The 27,258-nt window shown below is 34.4% G+C and overlaps 1 protein-coding gene across 1 annotated transcript in view; it reads right to left on the reverse strand.

Annotated features, from left to right (window-relative positions):
- The window catches only part of LOC145266706 (neprilysin-1-like), a 348,933-nt gene that overhangs the window by 33,086 nt on the left and 288,589 nt on the right, over positions 1 to 27,258 (reverse strand). Inside the window, exons 13-14 of the mRNA XM_080122633.1 lie at positions 5,014 to 5,117; positions 1,381 to 1,439 (exon numbers count right to left, since the gene is read on the reverse strand). Of these exons, the coding sequence (XP_079978759.1) occupies positions 1,381 to 1,439; positions 5,014 to 5,117 (163 nt within the window). The remainder of the gene's footprint in view (positions 1 to 1,380; positions 1,440 to 5,013; positions 5,118 to 27,258) is intronic.

Consider the following 27,258-nt stretch of genomic DNA (forward strand, 5'->3'; position numbering starts at 1 on the left):
GGTGATATTTCAGTAATAATGGATCAAATTTTGTCTTCCAGTGGTCTATTGTGTCTAGTTTATCAGCGTAGATATAGGACTTTACTTATCAGCAAAAAAATAATCTAATGTGATTAAATCGCAATAAAGAGGTGGCCAGTTGAAAAATTCATTTCTTAAATTAACACCATTTTTCCTTACTCTTTCCTAATATGTAGGGTTTTTTTTTCTTTGTATACGTTGTATTTCTCGTCATTTCTTTCACAAAAGTAATCGATTATCACCCTTCCAGTCTTGGTCTTTTCTCAATTAATTTCATCCACTTTGTCTATGAACCATTTTTCTATGGTCTTGAGCACTTAGCTGTAACACCATGTTCATTTATCTAGTTATAATGAACAATGTGACAAAATGTTCTTTATTAGTAATGTTTCTAATAGTTCTATAATAGACATCAAATTTCTTTCACTTTCCAACTTTGCTCATCCTTTTCAATCATAGCCAAAATGAGGGTTCTTTACTGTGTATTTCTGTTTTCATTTTCCGTGCTCTCTAAATCCAAATCGATGAGGACCAAATATCTGCAATGTTTTGTGTCAAAAGATCTGGGTAGGCTTAACAGTTTCTCCTATTTTCACGTTCACCGCGATTTATCATCTGACTCACTATCGTCGCATCTACATTTTCGGACACCTCGCATGCAAATTACTTACAACACTCTGACTCTGGGCATGCGCATTTCACCTCTTGCAAACAGACGCTTGACATACAAGACATCGTTGATGCTTTGAAACCTGTATTTGTTCATATCTCTATCTATCTATATATATATATATACATATATATAGATATAGATATATATATAGATATATATAGATATAGATAGATATAGATATAGATAGATAGATAGATAGATAGATAGATAGATAGATATATGAACAAATACAAGTTATATATATCGTCACAAAAATTGTTTCACTTTAGCTTAACATTTGGTTTTAGATGGAAAGTTACTGCTTAAAAGAGACTAATTAATTTAATACGAGTGAAAAGTGGACTTCCGGTAAGCTTGAAACTCACGCTTTCGTTATGTTGTCCTGTAGTCTTCATATTCCATGAGCGATGTTTCTTACAAATGAGAAAGAATTGGTGTTTCCTGTGTCAGAGTGTCTCTATCTAACACTTTTTGTTGGCTATTATTTTCCTCGAATTAGTATTTGATCTCCTTACATCAGTTGGTTTCGTGCTGTGTCTGGAGTGATTTTTATTTAATTAAATTACAAAATTGTTATACAATTCTCTATCAAATCTAGCGGCAGTTATGGAAATAAATCGCTGAATAAAAATAAAACATATTTTGCCAATTTTTTAAATTTTCAAATAAATAAGTAATCGACTTACTTATTGAGTTGCGGACAGAGCTATAAAACGCATTCACTATGGCTGGTTGAGTGATCCACCTGTGAAAAGAAATTTAAAAACATGTGAAAAAAATGAATCGAAGTCGCTTTGATTTATATCATAATATTGTTGTTGCCCTTTGATTTCGAATGGCGGATAAAAATAAAAAAACAAAATTCAACCAATTTGGATAACATATCTGATATTGAATACACAATATTAAGAAAATGGTAAACAATATTAAGAAATGGATTTCTATTATTTATTTTGATTAGTCTTCATATTCAACTATTTGATAACTAAGCTACATATGTTCGGAGAACTAGAAAAACGATTATGGTCAAGGAACGGCATTAGACTAGAAACAAAATGCAAAGTATATGAAGCAGTGGTATTACCTGTTCTACTATATTCAGCAAAAACCTACACACTCTACTTGACCAAACAAATAGGTTGGAAGCAACACAACAGCGCCACCTAGGAAAATTATGAAAATTAAATGGGAAGATCTCATACTAAATGTTGAAGTACTTAACAGAGCCAATATGAACAGCATAGAAGCCGTACTCGCCATCAATTAACTGCGATGGACTGGACATGTGGCCAGATAGGAAAACAATCGCATCCCAAAAATCCTATTGTATGGAGAATTGGGAAATGGCTACATAAAGATTGATGGACAGAAACTCCGCTAGAAGGATGTGATAAAGCGCTACCTTAATGCAAGGAAAACTGGGAAGCGCTAGCAGCAGACCGAAGTTGCTGGCGCAGAAGCCTTCACAAAAGAAAAAGCAGAAATAGAGACAAAACATAAAAGTCACGTCTGAACAAAATCATTACTAAAGGATTAACCCTGGTAATTACCCATGCATTACACGTGGTAAAAATTTCCACATTGAGTGTTGAATGTTACAACACCGTAGAATAAAGCACCGAGACCCTATTAGTCATTTTCAGCTATAAAGGACTGCGTGATGATGATGATGATGATGATGATGATGATGATGATGATGATGATGATGATGATGATGATGATGGCATATATGAATCTTAATGTTATTCTTAATGTTATTCTTAATGTTATTCTTAATGTTACAAGCAGATATTCACACTTCTTTTATAGTATCTAGTGATTACACCTTCTCTGTTGTATTTTATGATAATGATAAACAAACGATTGTTGGCTTAACATATTCAGTAATTAGCTCCCTTTATCTTGATCTAAATTATCTAGCCATAAACGTTTATTTACTACGACTAAAATAAAAGTTTTGTATGTTTTTAGATACAACAAAGATCTCACATATATAATGCGAGGCTTTTCATGAGTCGATTTGATTATTAAAATACTCATTTAATATGAAGTTCAGATTTTTACGAAGACGTAAAAGCATAGATCGATCATAGTCGAAGGCGATTCGACGGCACTCTCGTCATTGGCTAATGTACAAAGATGTAATCAAGGTCGCCGATAATTTTGATTGGATTGCTCGTTTAGCAGTCATTCATGCGGGCTCATGAAGGAAAACAGTGAAGGTTACGCCGTTTGTCATTCATCAGTGATTGAACTCACAGCGTACTATTTACAATATAAAATTTTATTATTTTTGTGTTATGACAAATCTTATTTTTGTGCGGTAAGCATTTTTGCATATGCGAATTCTCGGTGAGATAAAAACTTGTTTGCTGGTATATTTTACATATTTCTTAATATAATTCGAAAGTTAAAATTCTGATTTTTTTTTTTGTGCTTTTAAGCCCACTTACGTTTATCCTTACTTTGTAATGCTATAAGCATGGTGTACCATGTGTCTCTTTAGCTTTTGGTAATACTCGACTGAGGTGTATATTCAAGTCTCCGGCCTCATTACTGAATCTCTCTAACCATTATGTCAAATGGGATGAAAGCATAGACTTGTTTCATAGTTTGTTTTTTAACTATTAAGCGTCTATATTTTTAACTATTAAGCGTCTATTTTTAAACTATTAAGCGTCTATATTTTTAACTATTAAACGTCTATTTTTTAACTATTAAGCGTCTATATTTTTAACTATTAAGCGTCTATATTTTTAAATATTAAGCGTCTATATTTTTAACTATTAAGCCTCTATTTTTTAAATATTAAGCGTCTATATTTTTAACTATTAAACGTCTATTTTTAAACTATTAAGCGTCTATATTTTTAACTATTAAGCCTCTATATTTTTAACTATTAAGCGTCTATACGTTTTGTCTATAATGCTTCATTCGCATTAAAGTGAGTATTTCTGTTTTCCCAGATTCAATAGCAAGAAAAATGTCTGAAACGAGCGCATGACAGATTCAATAAAAAAACATGAAATGAACACGTAGAATTACAATTTCTCGGAGATTTTTTTAAAAAATAACTTCCACGTGTTCGTTTCATGTTTTTAGCGTTATAAATTCCATTGTTCACAAATAAGAATAAGAAAAGCCTCACACATCCGTAGGGTAAGATTCAAAATCTTAATGGTTTAGACTTCAAGTTGGGTACGTCTGTTCTACATTTTTTTTCGTGAGAGATTTACACAAGTTACATTTGATTATTATAGATGTTCCACTTCTTTTTATGTACTATGTACCTCTTTGGACGAATTATATGCAGACGCAACTGTTTATTATATAGTTTCTATTCTCAAATAATCAAATATATTTGCCGCATGTTGGAGCCCCTACCGCAACACGTGCGCCGTGATAAAAAAGTATGAAATAGAATCCACACACACACACACACACACACACACATACACACACACACACAATCCATGCTAAATGGATCAACCCACACACACACAATCCATGCTAAATGTACCAACGCACATACATCCAATCCTTACCAAATAGATCAACGCAAATTCGCACAATCTATGCCAAATAGATCAACCCATATATATACAATCCATGCCAAATAGACTAACGCACATACACACAATCCTTGCCAAATGGACGCACGCAAATACGCACACTCTATGCCAAACAGACCAACCCACATACACACAATCTATGCCAAATAGACACACCCACACACACATAATCCATGTCAAATAGACCAACTCACATACACACAATACATGCTAAATAGACAAACCCACATACACACAATCCATGCCAAATAGACCAATCCACATACACACAATCCCTGCCAAATAGACACACCCACATACACACAATACATGCAAAATAGACACACCCACATACATGTAGAAGCATAATATGATAGAAATAGGTTAAGAAAAGTGCGGTTATACATGTTAATTCGGAGAGTCACATAGACAATTTACTAATACAACTATATATGTAGAATAACATGTTTATGAATTTTTAATATGAGAATTAGTTACAATCTGTGTAATACTTAAAAGCGTACAGGATATCAATGGCATAGAGAATTTATTTCTGGACGTTTTGTCGAATTAAATACAGTTTTTTTTCCAAATTGCCACTTTCGAAGATTTTGCGGTGAATCTTACGATGTCTGTAGATAATTAAATTCTGCTGCGTTTGGTAAAAGTTATTTATTTTGTTTACGATTTTTCCATTATTAACTATACTGTAATTTTAGCGGCATTTCAAACAAAAGGATAATAACGATTATAGCTAACCGTACTTACCTATCCTTATCGACAGATTCACGCAACGTTTTAAGGTTTTCAATGGAGTCACCTTTCATTGACATGAACACATTTCCTAAAAAGTCGTCGGGAACATACTCAATCTGAAATAAAAAGGTTTATTATTATTTATAGCAAGAAATATTTTCACACAAATTTTAAAGCTATACAACGATTATGGGCATACGGCACTTGCACAGTTTGTGATTCATTTTAAAACCGATTCTACGTCGGCATCTTCCGCAAACAGCCGAAAGATGCCGAAAACGTAGCCAATTGAATTGAAGTAGACGAGATTTTTTTAATGCTTACATGGGTACATTATAAAATTGATACAGTCAGAATAATTAATTAAAGACATAATGTATTTCAACGTGTTAGGCCAAACGATTTGGTCTCCTAAAAGGCGCACAAACACACACATACGTATATATATATATATATATATATATATATATATATATATATATATATATATATATATATAGTAATTTAAAAAATATATATGGCGATTAAGCTACACTGAATATTCCGCGTTTCATCAACTCTAGGACTCTTCAGGCTTATGCGCGAATTCTGTGGTTGTTTATCGTTTTTATATGCTCCTCTTCTATTGAGATTTTAGTTAGCCAATCAGCTTTCTAGTATCTACCGCGCCCTTCCTATCAGCCAATGAGCATGCATTTATCGGACAAAGGCCTATTTGGACTCTGGTTGACCTGTTCCTTTGTGTGTGCTCTATTTAGTTTCTTGATCTGTTTTAAAACTAGGTTAATGTTTTTTTATGTTAGTTTATATATAAATATATATGTGTACATACATATAACCACATATATATACATATATATATATACATACATATTTTGAAATCTAAGGAAGTCATACCTACGTAATATTTCTTGTCATTCGGGTTTTCTTTCGCAAATATTATGGCCTGTTCAACTACGCTTTTGGTTAGACATTTATTTTGAAATGGGCAAAGTGTGCGGTGTCTACAGTTGCATTCATCTTGTTCGTTATTAGTATTTTTATTTCTAGTATGGTTGTTCTTGTCCGGGGTTGGTTTATTATTATTATTATTATTATTATTATTATTATTATTATTATTATTATTATTATTATTATTACTAGTAGTAGTAGTAGTAGTAGTAGTAGTAGTAGTAGTAGTAGTTGTTGTATTTCTGCTAGGATTAGTTTTATTTTTGTCATGGTGTCTACTTTTTTATTGTTTATTTTGTTGTTGTTTACATTGTTTTTATTTAATATTTTGTTATTATGTGCTTTAATTATCATCTCTAAATTTTCGCATCAACTGTAGGATAACTTTAAGGTATTTTATTGAAAATTTTGTGTAAAGGGTTGGTTGCAGGAAAGTGTTTTTCAATAAGATCTAGAAATTTCTTGCCAAGTTTTGTTTTTAACATTTGATTGTATGGGGCCGTATACCAAATTATAGTTCTTTTTCTTCTATTTTTATTTTTATTATAGTTATTGGTGTTTTGTTGCTTATATTTGATATCGATATTTTTGTATCCACTATTTTTAGGGCTGTTTCGTAGATATTGGTTGACTTGTTAAATGCATTTTCATCGCTTGAGTTATTACTGAGTCTATACTATGACCACAAAAGTACATTCAACAATATAAAACATCGTATGAAAGCAACACTAGCGAATAAATACTGGGGACTCAAAGAAAGCGGACATTCGCCGGTAGTCGAATGGAAAATAATAAGACAAGCTACCACGTGTAGGGACCTAGACGACCCATTTAGATTATGCCTTCATGAAAAATATGCTATCCTGTACTTTAAAGAACTCCAACATCTATTAAACGGTAGATGAGAAATAGCAAATAACTGTGTTCACAAGATAAAATTTACTCTAGGATAGCGATACAAAATAGTTTTAAAACTAAATAAAACAATAGAAAATAAACAAATAAATAAATTAAATAAACATGAATATACATAAACGATCACACATATATGTATGTATATATATATATATGTATATATGCATATATATGTGGATATATATATGTACACATATATATTTATATATAAACTAACATTAAAAAAAACTAACCTAGATCAAGAAACTAAACAGAGCACACACAAAGGAACAGGTCAACCAGAGGCCAAATAGGCCTTTGTCCGATAAATGCATGCTCATTGGCTGATAGGAAGGATAGGGCGCGGTGGATACTAGAAAGCTGATTGGCTAACTAAAATCTCAATAGAAGAGGAGCATATAAAAACGATAAACAACCACAGAATTCGCGCATAAGCCTGAAGAGTCCTAGAGTTGATGAAACGCGGAATATTTAGTGTAGCTTAATCGCCATATATATTTTATAAATTACTAACAAGCTCTACCTACGTATTGAGCACTTTTGAAGTAAATACTTAAAGTTTACGCATAAATCTATACTTTCATATATTAATTTTACGTGAGTAAATTTAGTAGTTATACTTAGCTCCTGAAACAGTCGAGCACTCTCAAAGAATTTATTTCACCACATTAAAAATAGGTATGGAAAGAGTTAATTTCGAAACATCACTAAAAACATCCCCACACCTAGCAAGCATAGCTATATTATTAAATTAATCCAAAAAACAGATGAACTAATACGCCGAATGCGATGGCTAGCAAATTTCTTCCTTAAAAATGAAAACGTAAACAAAAAAAATCCTATGGTTTTAAAACCCTTAAAAATACGAAAGCAGTAGACCTTTTGATAAACTTTGAAAATTACCTTTTAAACGTAATTAAAAACTTAGAATTCCACAATCAACCTAACAATTTCCAACAGAAACTACACAAAATCGTTAGAAACATAAACAACTCTAATAAAATCTTTGTAAAAGCAGATAAAACTAGAAACTTTTATAAAATAGATAAGCAAGAATATAACAAACTAATCACAGAAAACATTACAAAAAACTAAAAAAAAACTAGACACAAACGAATGCGACTACATAGATATAATAAATACTGAAAGTAAACAAATTACCGATAAATTAAAAATTAGCGATAAAGTTGGTAAATTGAAACCTAGAGAGGCATACATTCTGCTTAAAGACCACAAATAGGACTGTAATAATAATCCCAGTACCTGCCTGATAAACCCAACGAAACCAGAAATAGGTAGAATTAGCAAAACTATACTTTCTAGAGTAAACAAACAAATCAAACAAGACCTAGAATTGAACCAGTGGGCAAATACTGCCGAAGCAATCATTTGGTTTAAAAATATAGAAAACAAAGATAAATGTACGTTTATACAGTTTGACATCATAGGCTTTTATCCCTCGATATCCGAAGAACTTTTTAACATTGCAAAATTAACAAATAAATCAATTAAATAAACATGAATATGCATAAACGATCACACATATATGCATATATATATATGTATATATGTGTGCATATATGTATGTACACATATATATATATATATTTATATATAAACTAAAAAAAAAAAACACTAACCTAGTTTTCAAACAGATCCTTTGTCCGATAAAATGCATGCCCATTCGCTGATACTAAGGGGCGCCGTGGATACTAGAAAGCTGATTAGCTAACTAAAATCTCAATAGGAGAGGAGCATATAAAAACGATAAACAACCACAGAATTCGCGCATAAGCATGAGGAGTCCTAGAGTGGATGAAACGCCGAATATTCAGTGTAGCTTAATCGCCATATATATTTTATAAATTACTATATATATATATATATATATATATATATATATATATATATATACCTATGTATCTTATCTAGGGCGCTTTTCAGATCAATTCGTTGGCATACATCAAGGAGCCAGAAAACTCTAATATAAAAATCTGAAGTGTCCTGCCTACTTCGTCTTGTGGCGATAATTTGCACTGACCGTATTTATTAGTAGTATTTATTAGTAGTACCAAAAATACGATATGGTTTTACACAAAATCTTCTACCATTCTAAACAAATCATTTCTGTGGAGTGGACACATATATCTCATATGTATATACGTAAATAATAGATAGTTGTTTTAATATATCGATATATTTTTTTTTGTCTTTCAATTTTTATTTGCTTCTTGTTTTACTCGAAACATTTTTCTTTTTACATTTTTTTTTTTTTTTTGCCCAATGGATTTATAATTCATTTCATTTTTTTGTGTGTGTGTGTTGTTTATAGAATTCTTTCAATCAGTCGCCTGATGTCGGCGATGATTATTTTTCTTTCTTTCTTCTTTTAATTAAATTTGTTTATCGAAGCAAAACTAAATCTATTTCCTTTACAGGAAACAAGTCGATTTTTTAATGCACACAATTTCAATTACACAGAAACACTGAATAAAGACAAAATTCTTTTAGCATGAAAGAATTTGTTTCGTAATTTTTTAGATGAAGATTGATAATTTGGATCATTTGGATTAATGTGGCTACTATTCTTATCTAGAATTTTATTCGTACAACGTTTCGGCCGATGTAGCGTGCAACCTTTTTCAGGTGTGTCTCGTTCAATGCGGGAACTGGTGGACTTGTACTTAGTTTTAAATTACATTCTTCTGGAAGTTGAAGGTTCTATTTCCAATGCAGTCAATACTTAGAATACAATTACGAATTTCTGAAGAATTTTCCTCAGTCATGGCTGACAAAACGAGATCATGCTACACACGTAGATTAAATAAAAGGTTCCGTTCCGAATTCAGAACACATTCTTAATTTTTTCAAGATACGCATGGATAAGTTCGATGGTATGAACTCGCAGCCCCCTTTCCACATTTGCGGAAAATATGCGTTTAATGAATCGTTTAATCTTTTAAAAAATCGTATCGAAATCTTTTGATCGAAGAATGCTGTAACTATAAGCACACAGTGTAGCCATTATACCAAACGCCTACTAAAATTTTAAGTTGTCTCTAAACCCGTGTAAGGCTAGGTTTATGGTTAGAGTTAGGTTAAATTTAGGGTAAGGGTTAAGACGCAGTTCTCCAACTTTAGATCATAAAAAGCCTCGTTTCTCGCCGTACAATATGCGAGATAAAGGTCACTATAGAAAGCTTCGTGGATTAGTAGTAAGTTATCTGTACGAGTTTATGTGAATACAAACATACTATCATTATCATGAATCATTCTTGAGTAGGTAATAACATGTTGTTTACTATAACCCATATTTTGTGTGTTTTCCTACAATTATGTTCATTTGCCACACTGTTAAAAGTGGTCGCCATTGTGGGCAGGGATACCAGGCTTTAAAACTGGTTCGAGTCATACCAAACACTTAAAATGATAATTGATACCTTCTTGCTAATGACTCAGCATTATAAGGAGAGGATCAAGACCAATTGGAGTAATTCTCTGAATGGAGTGGCCTCCTACCATATATCTCGGTGTAGCAGCTAATGAAAAGAGAGCCTTCGAGTCGCCTTCGACTATACTCGGTCATTTATTTCCTACAAAAGGTCTCATTTCGATATGGAATTAAATAGTTAATCTATATAATTATTAAACTCAACTGACCTTGTAACAAGTGATGCAACCCACTTTCCGGTTTACGACATCCGGTTGCGCATAACCCATAATAACGTAAACAAATAAACACAATTATTATTTAACATGGGAAGAGTAAGGATGTTTTGCAACTATTCTGTATTACAATTATACTGTCGCAATTTTCTTACAAATAAATCTACTTTGACCCGTATTGTTTTACTGTGTACGTTTTCAGCGCCTCAATTGTTTTTTTTTTTTTTTTCGCGTTTAAAGTTGTTATAACATGATAAGAAGTCTCAATTAAGGGAAAGTATAACAAACGTTTTCTTAAAAACACTCAAATTGTACAAAAAAAAATGTTGTAAATAGAAAAGCATTGTCTTAATTAGTTTTATTGACCTTATTAACATAAATTAAATATTTGACCCAATGGGCCATGAATGTTTGTTTAAAATGAAAAAAAACTTACATTTTATTTTTATTTTCTATTTAAAAGCCATTCTTAACATGAGGAAAGGGTTTTTACTATTCTGTACTTTCAACTAACAATTTAATTTTAAAGCTATACCAAAATTTGAATTTAACTTTAAGTATTATGGTATCTGTTCAGTGCACATCTACCTATAAGTATGGCAAACCACTTATAATTCAATGGCTGTAGGTTTTTTGGTGTTTTTTTTTTTCAAAAATAAACAATTATAAACAGAACGACCCTAGAAATATATCCATTAATTTTTATTTTAATATACTTTCATAGAAATGTTTTTGTTAGGTCACAAAAAAACTATTTTCTTTACGTCACAAGTGTCACGCTCATACATTAATTCCATAGCTAATATAACATACTGACCCAACGGGTCACGGGTAGTCTAGTATGCTATGAAGCAAACACCGAAAATCAAATTCTTCTGTGCTTTTCTTCTCTATCTTCTTTTTTTCTTTTCTTTCCCTTCTCTTTTATTTTCTATTATTTATTCTGTCCTTTTTTTTCTCTCCATTATTTTCACACGTCTCTTGACTAATTACTAATCAAAAATGAACAAACTCGATTTTCTTTCCGATTTGAAACAATGCAATAATTTAATTGGATTTGAATAACAAATGAACAATAAAATATTAAAAACATTGGCTTTTGCGAATGATTTTGCCTTGAAAATTTTGCCATGCAAATTTTGTTGTGCGAATCGTAGCCTAATTTTTCCGACGACTAGAAAATAAATAGAACGTTGAGAAATAGAGAGAAGGTTTTATTGAAGAGACCTAACAATTTATGAACGCACGCTTTGCATCTTTGCTTTTGCTTTTTAAATAAAGCGGACAAATATGATGGACTAGTAGATTTTACCAGCATTGCTTTGTACTATATTTACTTATGATCAGTTTGCTTTTCAAAGGATTGTAATGTTCGATTCTAAAATAACGTCTCTCTTTTTGTTCAAAATATCTTTTTCTCCTAAACAAATTGAAATCATCCTATAATGAAAGAATACAGAGTTATTCCCCTTTAAAAATGTTGATCTCCAAAAATAAATTCGGGGTAACTATCCAGACTTAAATATTGATTTTAGATGAAGGAATGACTAGAAGGGACGTGCGAGCCTGTCTCTGCTCTATTGTTATTTTCATGGCAGGTATTAGACTGAGCTCCAATCTATCGTTCCCTTTTGCCAAACTTTCACAAAAAACACTCAACTAGCTACAAACACAATGTAGGATTTCCCCCACTCTCTAACTGTGCCTAAATCTAAACGCAGATTCCATGAACAAATCTTCTTTCCCAGGATTGTCCGCCTGTGGAACACTATTCATCTGGTATGCTTCCCGATTGAATAAAACAGGGTAGACTTCAAATCCAGTGTAAACAAGTTCTGATTGAGCTGTCCCCATAAATTATCAAATTCTACCTAATTTACACCATTAACGATTACTACACTATCGTCTTACACTCAATGATCCTTATCCTCGATTAGCCCTCGTGCCTTGATACTTGATTACTCCCAAGTAAGAAAAAATGATAAAGATCAACAATCTGGGTGACTTTTATTTTTTATATAAATTTTAACTAGTGGGACTTGTGGAAATTCCACAGAGGACTCTTTCATATGTAATCTATTGACGTTGGCATTCTATAGATGCTCATGGTAAATGGACGCGTTTTGATATTATTGTAGCTTTTTTGTTAAAACTGCAAAAGTATTTATCTAAGCAAGCAGGGACGCCCGGTGTAGCCCGGTCGTAAAGAACGTTTTGATATGATATTTTAATTCTTGCAGATTTCGAATATATTATTATGGAGTAAATGTTCTTTCAATTTTTATGTATTGTAAAGTTGCGATTTAAAATATCTATATATCTATATCACTTTGGTGCATCAGCTTGAATCGAAACTAAAACCAAAACTTACATATATATAAGAACTTGATTTCCTTCAGGTATAATCGAAACCGAAACCAAACTTATCAAGAATTCTTGGTATTTATTATAAGAAATGGAAGTCCATAACAATTAAAGGACAGTCACTCGAATGTAAGCATGACACAAAATAAATAACACGCACTATCCTATTAATATATAGACTAATGTGTAGATCATATCAAATATGTGAAAAAAAATCTAAAATTATAAGTAATCAAATATTTTTTAGATGCGTTTTTGCTCCAATATAAAATAGTATTTCGGCAATATTTCACTCTTGATTAACAAATTACTGTTCCTTTCAAAATTGTCAAAAAGTCCTAATCAAAAAGGAAAAACACAGGAGTGAAAATGAGATAGGAATAAAGTGAAAGCGCACACGAAGGAGAGAGGGGAGCGATGGAGAGAGAGGGGGGGAGATATGCACAGACTCCATTAAAAGACTCAACCCCGATGAGATATATGACCATGTGTATTTCGCGAATCGTTTACGAAAAAGTGTTTTTTGAGTTGCAAAAGGCCTGGAATAGTAGTTCAGATAAAATCATTCAGGCAATACGCATTACACACAACACAAGACGAATCATGGAATACACCTCCGAAAATTCATTTTATTTTATTTTATAATAAAGAAACAAATACGACACCAGAAATGTTCAGAGAGGAGATGAACACAAGAACAATGATAACAATCAATGCAAAACTGCATTGGACCATGAAGCGGCCAAGACACACAATACCTAACAGCGTAACTTTCGTAGAAAAAAGCCAATACTACACTTGAACCACAACGAGTGATGAACAAAACAAAACAAGAAAGAATCATCGCATAAAACACAAACCCTAAACCTAACTCTAAATCACCTGACGCAACCGCGAGTTAAAGATTATTTGCGTTTTATTAGGATTTGTTCAAACAAACCACGAAAGATATGAGTCTTTGAATCGGTTATATTCTTAAGCTATTTGTCTGGTACCAACTCCAAACAGTATATCTTTTCTCTTCAGTTGTTAAGTGAAGACACTATATATATAACCAAATAACATTAAATAATAATACCGCAAGGCGGGGTAAATACCGTAACCAGTGGCAGGGAAACATTGTATTACACATCGTAACCTGAATAACCATATCCTAGGGCAACCGTTTTCCCGGGTTTCTATTATATATGAATGAAATCTCAATACATCGAACTTCATTTTGATCATGTACTTGACAATGTATAATAAAGAGGAAATTGAATAAGGACTTCTTATGAATTTTATTGGTATATTTGATTAAAATAAAAACTATATACATTACATGGCGTTTAGATAGTGTCATGTAAATAGCGTTCGACGATGTAATATACGAAAACTTACCAATTTCACAACGTATTAGATGCTTAGCGTGTTGAATAACATAACCTAGCCTTTTCACAAACTTATCTTTTGAAATACCAGGCCACACATTTTCTATTTTATTGCTTCAAACGTGAACCGCTGATGCTATCAATTGACCAGAATTAAACGATATCCACGTACCGTCAGATTTCTTTTATTCATGAGAAATTGCGAATCAATTTTCTTACTGTGATACAAGGTCCAGTCTCACTAACACTCACGTGTCTATTGAACAGGGATTGTCCAATGGAGATGAGTTATCAGTAAAGAACTTTGGCCGAAAGCTACGTGCGTGTAATACCCGTACGCAATACGAATCGATATGTCACGCTGCATTCTTTTAATCGTGATTGCATCGTTTTGTCCTTCTTGTCGCACAAAGAGCGTTGTTCTTCTCTTGCATTGATAATTTCTGCTTGTCAGAAGCATTGTCGTCATTCGGTGTTAATCAATACTCGTCATACGTAAACGGGAACAACACAAACTACGAGATTTAAAGGAAATCGCCCCACCACACCTGCTGTAGAAAAATATATTATCTAATATATACAGTAAAGTAATATTTCCATAAATTATTCAAATTATTGGAAACAATTTACTAACCAACAGATATATAAAGATCTGTTAACTCTATAAGAAAGATTACAGTTTGTGTTCATGTCCTAAAAGTGCTATAATTTATTTTCTATAGATTTTTAACTTTGTTTTATTTAATACAAATAATGGATTTTTTGTTTTGATTATAACATCATAGATGAAATCGGAGTAAAAAGTTCTCTTTCAGTTCAAAGTCCTCTTCATATAAGCGTAATCAAATTTTCATACAAAGTGAGTTCGTTTCGAATCCTATGTCATACTTGATATGTTATACAAAAAGGACATTTATCGTTGAAGTAGTTAAGTGGGTCTTGCTACAGTTTCGAATAATAATAATAATGTAGTAAGTAGTAGTTTTCTAGCATGTAGCTTGCATACCATTCGACGTCTCTCCCCAGTGGGTTCCATCAGTCGGTACTTATAACCTAACCAATCAATTGCAATATTGCAAAGAGGAAAGACCCGGGGGGAACTCATGACCAATACACCATACAGCAAAAGTGTTCGTGGCAATATTCTGGTTCTAACACTTTTTCCCTTTATAAAAAATAACAGGTTATCTTATAACTTTTATTTAGACTGTTCTTATATGTGATAATATGCCTATATGTCTATTATTGCAGGCTTGATTTCCAGTATTTTCATAAATCTGCATGTATTGAGGGACGACCAAACCAATGTACAAAGTTATTGAATATGAAATATTTCATAAGCTAAGAATGTTAGAAAATAAATATTTAAAAAAATAACCGAGTACGAATTTACCGATGAATCAGATATTTTAAAGTTGCAATTTATAGTGCTTACGATAACTTGGAATTTAGTTCAGTAATATAATGTTCAAATAAATATTTACAACTAACGATTAACAATAACATTGACCTAAAGTGCTTAACTAGCAAAGAAACATTTAGTTAAACATTCGGGGAAGCCATTTAGTCAGCTTATCGAGGATCGATTCAGCGATCGTTTGTCACTTTTACGCACACACCCGCAATGTCTATTAACGAATTATTGACAACTGCATACACACTAGACGATGCTGCGCTAACAATTACACCCTTGCATGTACACTGTTGCGCATACATTTAAAGAGATACTCATCGTAGGTATAGACCGCTATACGAAAAATGCATGGGTATATTTGATAATGTATCAGTTATATAGGGATGGGTCCTCTCTTGGAAAAGAAATTTACGCCACTGAAAATATCTAATATATGCTGTTTATATATCAGTGATTCTCTATATTATATTTTTCATGATTTTCATGTGATTTAAAACATAGTGTGATTTCAAACATAGTGTAGTACATAAAACTATAATGCCGTTCAAAAGACAAGTAAACTACTATCATAGGTTTATACGAGTAGTCATAGATAGGCGATAGTTCCAAACTCAAAGTATAAATACTGGCCTAACTCAAAAATCTAGTCTGGGCTCAATTCTTTTCCTTATCTTCATCAATGATCTCCAAATCCCATTGTAAGTTTGTTCGTCGACATATACGCAGACGATACTACCATACATGACAACACTTCAAAGGTCAGCAAAGGTCTCTCCCCTCCGACCTTGAGCATGTGGTGCAATGAGATAAAAGGTAGCTGGTTAATTTTAACGCGTCCAAAACCAACCCTCTATCTTTTCACCACTAACGCTCTGATCTTGGGCCCAGTTGACATAAATGTTTCTCGTGTCAACGATTCACACTGCTTCAACAAGCTTCTGAGAGTAATTTTCACTTCTGACTCAAATGGAAGACTTACAACAAATATGTTGCCAAGGTCGCTGGGAAAATGGTATATTGCCCCTGCATGTATCTTAATTCTCTACAGGAGCTTAATATGGTCTAAAATAGAATACTGTTGTCACATCTAGGGAGGAGCTGATCGAAGCATCCTATCCTGCCTTCGCAGAGTTCAAAACCGGCTTCGTAACTTATTAGGTAATGCCATTTTCTCCTTTCTGCAAGCTCAAAGAAAAGATGTTGCGAACCTGGCTCTACTCTATTGTTATTTTAATGACAAGAGCCCTATCTAATCTTGAATCTATGCCCAACAGCTAAACTTTTACGAAAAAAAACACCCGTCTAATTACAACAGCTATCAACTATTTCCTCCACTATCTGCACTTAAATCTAAACGTAAATTCCCTCAATAAGTTTTTTTTTCCTAGAACTGCTCGCCTGTGTAATTCTATTTCGCTGAGTTATCTTCCATCTGACTACAACGTGATCGTCTTTAAATCCAATGTAAGCAAGTCCTTCTTTTAGTCGGTCCTTGAATAGTCAAATTATACCCAATTCCCATCGTTTACAATCGTTTTATCAGTGTTTTATCAGTGACCACCATACACTCATTACCATTTATCCTCGTGAATTTCGGACTTTGATATATGATAACTCCTTAGTTAAAAAAGAGTTATTTTAGTAGGCATTTGGTAGAATGGCTAGACTATGTGCTTATATGTCTGGAAACCAGGTTTAAATCCTCGCTCGAGTAATACGAAAGACTTAAAACGGATACTTGATGCTGCTTTGCTAAATACTCCCTATTATAAGGTGAGGGTCATGGACACATGTGAAAGAAGCAGCGCCCTCCCCTATATCTCTGTGCAGTAGCTAAAGAAAGGAAAGCCTTCTGATCGCTCTCGCTTATGGTTGACTACTTGTAATTAGGTTTTTAATTATCAAATTGAACGCTAATATTTGAAGCGGTTTTCATCAGAGCTAATTTTTTTAATTTATTTCAAATATTTGTAATTTTAATCTTGAGAGGCGCTTCCCTGTATAAACTACATTGTTACAAGATTGTGTGAGTAAATTGAGTACATTGCACTGAGTGAATCGGATTTCTGTAAATGGCCGAAATATGTTGAACTTCAATCAAATCTTAAACACGGTAAGAGACACAAAATAATAAGAGTTATCAAATACTAATTACAAATTTTAAAAATGGAAAAGCAATAAAACAAAATATAAAACTATGCTAAACTTTCATAAAAACACTCGTCTATCTGAGACAACTATCAATAATTGGCCCCACCCTTTATCTAAGCCTAAACGTTGATTCCATGAAGGGAGCTTCTTTATTAGAAGTGCACGCCTGTGGAACTCATTTTCTTTTGCCTACTTTCAAGTTGACTACAATATATCTGTCTTCAAGTCCAACGTAAACAAATTCTTGATGAGCCGGCCACCTTAAGTAATCAAATTTACCAAATTTCCACTACTAACGATTACTACAATATTGTTTCATTGACTACCGTACATTAATTTAGAGTGTATGGTAGTCAATGAGTGACCTCCGGACATTGATAAGTAATGACTCCTTTGAAAAAAAGTGTTTGATATTATTTATTTATTTATTATTATATTAGAATATTGTTTTATGTTTTTGTATAAATAAATAGAAACATGAATTTTCGCATAATTAAAAACTAATTATAGGGAAGAGGTAGCGTGTACGGTAAGGTTTAGGGTTGTAGTTAGGGGTTACATTTAGCGTTATAGTAACGTTTAGAGTTAGTCTCGATAATCGGTAACAGTATGTTCCCAGCCCACCCTACATTCTCTCTTCAGAGTTTCATTGGCGATTTTGTATGTCCATAGATAAATAATCCTGAGCATTTCTGACTTGATCCGGTGTCTGTTATAATTTGTACATTGGATTCATTTTCGTGTGTTCCATTCTGTTGGCTGAATAAAATTAAAGATTTTTTTTTTTTTTACACGTTATTAAAAGTCGTCTGGTTGACGTTTTGTAGGCTAATTGGGTTTTGTTATCGCTTTCTGATTGGTGGGGCAACTTGATCAGCGCTTGGAATATTCCGGCGGTTTGCGTCAGATATCAGTCGAGCCCTATCAGACATTTACGAAAATCCGGTTCGTGAGGAGCACCAATACCGTACAGTGTGTGTGGATCAGCACGGTACAATATTTTGACCAATTTAACGATCTCATTAATCAACCCCTGACTTGATTTGGAATCATTTATTTTCAGAATGTGACCATATGAAAGGTTGCTAGTATTCATAAATGAAAATCTGATTAGACAACGGAACGATGCGAACTTAGCATTTGTGTACGCATAACTATAGTCAGCCCAAATTTTGATTCTCAAAATTCGATATCTCTGCTAGTTTTCAACAGGAATCTTGCTGTTTTCGATAGTGTGTTTTATTTTATAAGATTAAAGGGAAAATACATACTTCAGGACATTTTCTTGTTTTCGCTGTATTGATTAAGAAAAGATTATAGAACATTCTTCAAAGCAAAAAACAAGAATCAATATAAGTAGCAGGAGAAGACATTAGAAACATATATATATACACACACACATACACACACATACATATATATATATACAGAGATAGATAGATAGATAGATAGATAGATAGATGTGTGTGTGTGTGTGTGTGTGTGTGTGTGTGTGTGTGTGTGTGTGTGTGTGTGTGTGTAATGATTGCTACTTCTTAACAAAAGCTTGCCATCTTTTCAGGAGGATGTCGAAGGTTAATGTGCACGTAGTTGGCCCTTCCGCCCAGCTGCAATCTTGCATAATCGTTCCTAGATATGGTATGGAAACTTGCCCGTATTTGCTGATTCTTGTAGAGGCATTATATGATGCATCTTTGAGTGCATACTAGCTTTGAGTTTCACAGATTTGTTTGGAAGTATAGACTAATGCAAATTGTGTTCTAAAAATATATAATTCCTCCAATATTGTGTTCAGCACGCCATTTGATGGAAGTTCAGTATATCTTGATTGAAACATACTTTGAGCATGCACAAAATAAGAATTGATCTATAAAGAAACGCTTTAAACTATGTATTCTTTATATAAACAAGTAAGACTGTTTTCCTTATATATATATATATATATATATATATATATATATATATATATATAGTTAAAGGGTTAGCAAATTGACTCCAGGTGGCTTCGTGGCTGGCTTCTAAACTCCCAACAGGAATGAATTATCACGTCCTGCACTGATGATTATAGGTATAAAAGAATAATTATCATTGCATTATATGTATATATATATGTGTGTGTGTGTGTGTGTGTGTGTGTGTGTGTGTGTGTGTGTGTGTGTGTGTGTTTACACGAGCAGTAATATGTTGTAACACAGCCATGAGTATGTTTTGGTCTGCTAGTTACCAGTAACTAGAGACCGTTTCTGACTATGTTATTTTAAGGATTTTATAGTTATGCATATACATTAAATCTTACAATATATATATATATATATATATATATATATATATATATATATATGAGCAAACAGTTAATAAAATATGTATAAAATACTTTGAAATGAGTTTAAAACATATTTAATCTGAAAAGGAAACACTAGATAAATGGATAGTCCTTAATCCGCGGAATGAGTATATATATATATATATATATATATATATATATATATATATATATATATATATATATATATATAAATGTTTGGAGGTACAGAATTTATATACAGTTTTGAAAATAATAAGCGGAAGTTTCTCAAGAGCTCTTTCGGCTATCATCTCATCAGGAGAAAATCGATAGCGTACAAAATAATATTATGTCGAAAATAAAGAGTTCTAATGGGGAACTTATTGAATGTGCCAAAAGTACGGGGACACTAAAATAAGTTTATTAACGTTTAAAAAACGATTAAAATATTGGCACAACGAGGGGAAAGAAAAAAAAACGGGAGAAAAGATTCAAAGTTCCCCAAAGAGAAACAATGCGTTGGATGTTTCCTTTTATCCGGCACAAAGAAGGTTGACGCACCGCAATAGAGACAGACTCCAAAATCTTTAAATGGTTTCTGGAGTCTGCTCTATGTAGCACCTCGAACCATTCTATTTTATATCTATCGGCACAGCACGGGTTGTCAACCAAATGCTGGCAAATAGCAGAGTCCAAGACATTTGGTTGACAACCCGTGCTGTGCCGATAGATATAAAATAGAATGGTTCAAGGTGCTACATTGAGCGGACTCCAGAAACCATGACCTTCATTTGGTGCAACTATTGCTTTGGGAAGTGCCGTGGAGCTCCGTCGGTGTCTAAGCACCGAACTAAACGTCGCCAGTTTCCGAAAAGAACCCACTTTTTATCACAATTCATAATCCAGGCGAGAAATGGGTCGTTTTCGTTGCGTAAGAAATGGAAGATGTAACTTTATAATTGCGTTTCTTTTGATTGTTGTTCAATTCGTGAGGCACCGATTAGTCGGAAATCGTCGTATACGTTACGTCTAATTCAGAAGCAAGTTCTCGAACTGTTGTGCGTGAATTGGCTTTGACTAAAGCTCTTAATTGATCGTTGTCAACATCCGATGGCTTATCATTTTCAAAATTCTCGTCGCCGACACGAAATTTTTAAACCACCATTGTTCTGGGCATTCATTAATGGTTCCTGGGCCAAACGTTTAGTTTATATCGCGAACAGTTTCAGCAGCTTTTGGGCCTAACTCGATTTGAAATAAGAAAATTGTGCGCATTTGCCTTTTACATCTTGTTTTCAACGTTCTGAAATAAAGGCATAATTGTTTTAAAATGATTGTAATTTAAACGATTAGAGAGAGAGAAAAGCATCTTCAAAATGATATATAAGGCAAAGGTAAACGAAATCTCATTTGAAAATACATCATTTGAAATCAAAATTGTAAACTACGCAAGAACCTTCTTGTCAACCTATTATACACACATACAAACACACACACAAACACACACACACACACACATATATATATATATATATATATAATGCTCAAGCAAAATAATAACGCTAATTTGTTCTAATTAATTGCAAATATTGTGAAGTGGCAAAATCTTTACGAGAAATAATGAATTCGTTAGTGTTTTCAAATAATATCTTTCATTTAAGCATATTCTTTATTAATCAGTTTTAATGATGACATTGATACACATCTATGTCGTGGTGTTTTACTATAATTTTAAAATATTATTGAGAAAAAAATTATACGAACAGTTTTCAAACTCAACCAAATTTTATGTTTTGAATTATTTAAAATAAATATATACAACCTTAACTTCAATAAGAACGTTTTGTTTAGCGATCATAGCTTAAGAATAAAAGGATAGCCATATTAATCTCAGTTTTTTGTAAATTGATTTCTGATATATTTTATAGAAAATTTGATAATGTAAAGTAACTTCATTGCGATTAATTACATGTATGTGTGTACCTTTTTTATATGTCGGTAGAGATTTTTTGTATTTTCTGGGTGATCGGCTTTTATTCAATAACAAAAAAATAAACCTTTACCAACAATGAAAAGACAGCTACACTCAGAAAATCTGCTAGCTAATCCTCTCGTGTTTCCATTGCTCCAGAATAGGTTGTCATGCCGACCATGTACAAATAGCACTGGAAGATTTATCATCACGGAATAAAACGCCCAGTTGCTGGAATTAACAAAATTGTCATTCGTAGAGTTTTATGAAATATTGATCGACACTTCTGTAGAGTACTGAGACAACCAACTATGTCTATATTCAGACAAACATGTTTACTAATGTTTTATCCAAGTTTTACCTTTGACAAAAGTTTATTTTGTAACATTGATTTGCAAACTGATTCACAGAAGGTTTAGTAATTTATAGTTTAACATCACTATTGGGAGTGTTGATTTTAGTTCAAAATTGATTTTAGTTCAAAATTGATTTTAGTTAAAAATTGAGACTACGTTCAAGCATTATTTTTTTAGAGATTTCCTGAATATAAATTAAACTTTTTTAACTCATTTATGATGGACTTAGTTTTTTCCGTTATTTCAATAATATATGCGAAATAATTAGATCAAATATTATGATATCGATTTAAATTTATTTTTGTCTTTGTCAAGGAACATTCTATGCAGATTCTGATGTTCTGAGAATGTTTAGCGTAGTCAATAACGGTATGGACTTGAACCATCAATATAGCTGTCAGATGAAAGCAACTCCTTGGGAATTGAAATAGACGAAATCGATTGGATCGAAAAAAGAATAATAGTTCAAAAGATCAAACAGGCCAAATAATAGGATCTTCTTAGAACTATAGGATCTGAAGGAATTTCTCTCTTACGACAACCAACAAACGTTTGAAGATAAATTCGGGAAATAAATATTTGTATAATTTATGTAGAATACAAACTGTGCTATAGTCGGAATAGTCCGACCATTTTACATAAAACACCGAAACAGTGAAACAATGATACCACAATAGTTAATGGCATTACAGAATAAATTCATAAGCTGTCCTTGGTTTATTATAAAACAAGATAAATATTCATCTCAATTCGTACAAAAACACATTGACATAATATTATTTGCTATTAGTTTGTTATTTAAAAATAAATATTTATTCGGAAAACTTACCTTACAACCAGTATTTTTATTTTAATTTTCTTAAAGTTTCACAAAGATTGTCCAATGATTATTCTTCGTATATTTTTCGTAACCATGAAAAAAAACATTTATTTTTATTTCTAAATTAAATCTCATTGTAATAACATAAATATTCTTTCATTGAAAAAATTAAATACTTAGAAACGATAATAAGAAAAAGTGGATGTAAGGTCTGGCGCCTATTGCCATTTTTTTTAATTAAGATTTGGTGACCCCTGTTGCATACATATTTACTTAGTACAGGACTTTTATGAGTGGATAATACTTTTAGTCTACTGGTGTTACTAAATCATTTTAGTTAGTTGAAGTATCTAAAGTGAGAAGTTAATGATCTGGTTGCCATCTTCCCTCGACTTCAACCCGACGAAAACATCTGATGATATTAAAATAATGGTGAACGTCAATGTTCATTGAAATCCGCTTTATGGGAAGCCATTTCACGTCTAGTCTGACTTTTAAGGGAAAATGATTGCATGAGTACGAGTCTTGTTCATGTAATAAAACGCCACGTCGATAACACGTGTAAATATGGATGGCGTTCAGTAAATCCACTTGTTATTATAAATATTTCTTGAGTAAACTCTTACTTTAGCCTCATTTTGTACGTCTAATCATTACAGGGTGGAATAATAAATTTGTCGTTCTAAAAAAACAACACTACAGCTTTATTTTAAAACTTTTATTGAAAAAAATCAATTCAGGTAACTTGATTACTTAGTAGAGCTAACATATATTAAATGTAACCGCCTTCATCCTCAATCACTGCCTCGATACGGGTCCGGAACTGGGAGCATGCCTTTTCCACAAGCGTCGGCGGAGTCTCAGCGAATACTCGGCGGATGGCGGCAATTTGATATTGTGGTTAGGATTAGGGTTAGGGTAAGACTAAAAGAAAGTAATCCAGCGGGTTCAGGTCGGGGAGGAGAGGGTCAGTGAGAGAAAAGTACAAAATCGTAGCACTTCTTCTGAAGCCAAGGCTGGGTCTCTTTGGCTTTCTGTGCCGGCACCGAGTCATGCTGCCACACCTAGGGTCTGCCAGCGGCCGCCTGATTGCACCAGAGATGAACATACTCTTCAGCACACTCAGGTATATTTTGATGTTGACTTTCAAGTCTATTTCGAAGATGTAAGGTGGCATGATGTGACCCTCACTTGAAACCACACCAAAGACCATAACCGTGAATGGGAACTATTTTATATCACCATGGACACGTTCATGTTTTTTGTTTTTTTTTTGCAATCCAGCGATCCATTTTGAGGGTGCTGGCAACGGTCCTGTTGTTATAACTCGAATCAGTAAAGAGCATGGGTTGTACAGCGCATTTCCGATCTCGCTCATAAAACATTGTGTTACTTTCAGACATGATAGAAAGCTCTAATCACTCTTGGTCTTTGTACACAACTGGCCAATAAGTAGATAGTCTGCACAAGGTATGGCACCATCACGTTGACACACCGGTTCTCGTCAGATCATCGAAGTTAAGCAACGATGAGCCTGGCCAGTACAAGATGGGTGACCATTTTGCGAAGGCTAGGCGCTGTATGTACCTTCTGTGAAGGTTGGGCGTGGGGCAAGCACTCCTCGCTACAAAAACATCTACAAAGTTGTTGATGGCCTATGCGCCTCCAGGGGCTCAAGGCTATGGGGGACTCTTAATTTAGCCTTATTTTGTACGTCCAATCATTACAGGTTGGAACAATGAATTTGTCCTTCTTAAGAAAACAACACTACAGATTTATTTTAAAACTTTTATTGAAAAAATCAATTCAGGTAATTTGATTACGTAGTAGAGCTAACATATATTCAATGTAACCGCCTTCAGCCTCAATCACCGCCTCAATACGGGTCCGGAACTGGGAGCATGTCTTTTCCACAAGCGTCGGCGGGGTCTCGGCGAATACTCGGAAGATGATGGCGATTTGATATTGTGAGAGGTCATGTTGGTGATCTTCTCAACGTAAGACTAAAACCCAAGTAGTAGTAAGTAGTCCAGCGGGTTCATGTCGGGGGAAGAGAGGGCCAGTGAGAGAAAAGTACAAAATCGTAGCACTTCATCTGGCTGGGTCCCTTTGGACTTTTGTGCCGACGCCGAGTCATGCTGCCACACCTTGGGTCTGCCAGCGGACGCCTAATTGCACCAGGGGATCACCACACTCTTCAGCACATGTAGGTACACGTTGGTGTTGACTTTCAAGCCGATTTCGAAAATGTGAGGTGACATAATGTGACCCTCACTTCAAACCACACCAAAGACCATAACCGTGAATGGAAATTTTGTTTATATCACCCTGGACACATTTGTGTTATTCGTAGCAATCCAGCGATGCTTTTTGACGGTACTGTAACGTGCATCCAGGAGATAAGCGCCCGCGTGTTTGCGTGTTGTGTGGGTACGTGGGAGAGACGGATGAGGGGAAAAAGACTTACCTCGAGACCAGCTCAGCGTTACCGACCAAAAATAGAAAAGAGGGACCAAGATGGCGACCGCCGTCTTTTGTAAAGTATGATGTCTCGCAAAGTCACACGAATTCTCGGAATATGCAAATTTAGCCGGCCTAAAACGACGATAAAAGCGGGTGAGGGGAAAGACGTGGGGGAGTGACGATTGAGTTTGCTGGGGAATCGTGTGGCTGTTGCTTCTTGTGCCGTGTTGAGGATATCTTACCGTGTTAAAGAGAGAGTCGGGCGCCATCTTTAATTTTTCCTTACATTTTGTTTCTTACAAGCTATTTCGGCAGTGTAGGCTTCAATATGCTTGTTAAGCTCCCTATAGTCCAGCACGGGCCGTACTTTCGACTTGTTATGCTGGACTACTGCCATCAAGGGTATTAGACCCTTCGGAGGCCCAAGCTTGTCCTCAGGGTAGGGGATTAACCAGCCATCTTGGATCCACGCCTTTAGTTCCCTTTCGTATTCTGCTCGGGCCTCACTGGGTATAGGGTACTCTGCAACCCCATTCTTGAGTTTAGTCGGTGCCATTCCCTCGGTCCACTTCCAAGATGCAATCCAGGCCCTCTTGCGCGAGTCGTAGTCCACTGTAAAATCCGGCCGATCGATATGGAGCGCTGCACACACTGGGGCCTCTAAGAATCGCACCTTTCCATCTCGATGAATTGTGACTCCCCCCAGCGCCTTGATGGCATCGTATCCGAGCAACAGGTCAAACCCCAGGAGATTTCCTTGGGTCACGAGCACATTGATCTTAGTGGCTGCACCGGTGTCCGTGTAGATCTTGACAGTTCCAGCTCCACAGCATGTCTGGGTCTCGCCTCCTATCGTGGTGACTTTGATCTTCCTCTTAGTCCAACTTGGACACAGCCTGGTGCTCACTATAGTATGCGAACAGCCTGAGTCGAGAAGTGCTGAGCAGGGTATCCTGTTTACGTAGACGGTTATTACTGGTTGCACCTTGTTCAAATTTTGCTCGGGGAGCAGGGCGGCGCTGACGTCCTCTCCCCTGATACGTTTCCCGCACAGTTTTGGGCTAGATGCCCCAAACCGCCACACTTAAAACAGCGCACACGCCCCCTGTTGGTGCAATTCCTTGCAAAATGTCCGCGTCGGCCGCAGCGAAAACATTTCCCATTGCTTGCAGGGTTCTGATTCGGAATCTGCCGAGCGCCAATCTGGCCTGTCTGTGTCGCCATCACAACTGGTTCCCCCAGGTCCTCCTCATCTTTGATGATGGCTCGAGCACGTTCCATCAAGTGTTCCATGGTCGTTGTTGAAACGCTGGTTGAGGCTGTCAGTAGCTGCTTCACCCGAGTGGGAAGGCCCGCCACAAACGCGTACGCGAGCGTCCGCTCCGACACCCCTCCACCGAACAGAACTGCGAGTTTCTTTAACTCAGCGAAGAAAACGTCCACGCTTTCCTCCGGTAGAAGTTTTCGGGAAGCAAATTTTTCATAGGCCGTACAAGGATCCATGGCAAATGCCTTGTACAGCGCAGCTTTA

The sequence above is a fragment of the Euprymna scolopes genome, chromosome 4 (assembly GCF_053919585.1).
Source record: "Euprymna scolopes isolate OS-2025 chromosome 4, ASM5391958v1, whole genome shotgun sequence".
In the NCBI taxonomy this organism is placed as follows: domain Eukaryota; kingdom Metazoa; phylum Mollusca; class Cephalopoda; order Sepiida; family Sepiolidae; genus Euprymna; species Euprymna scolopes.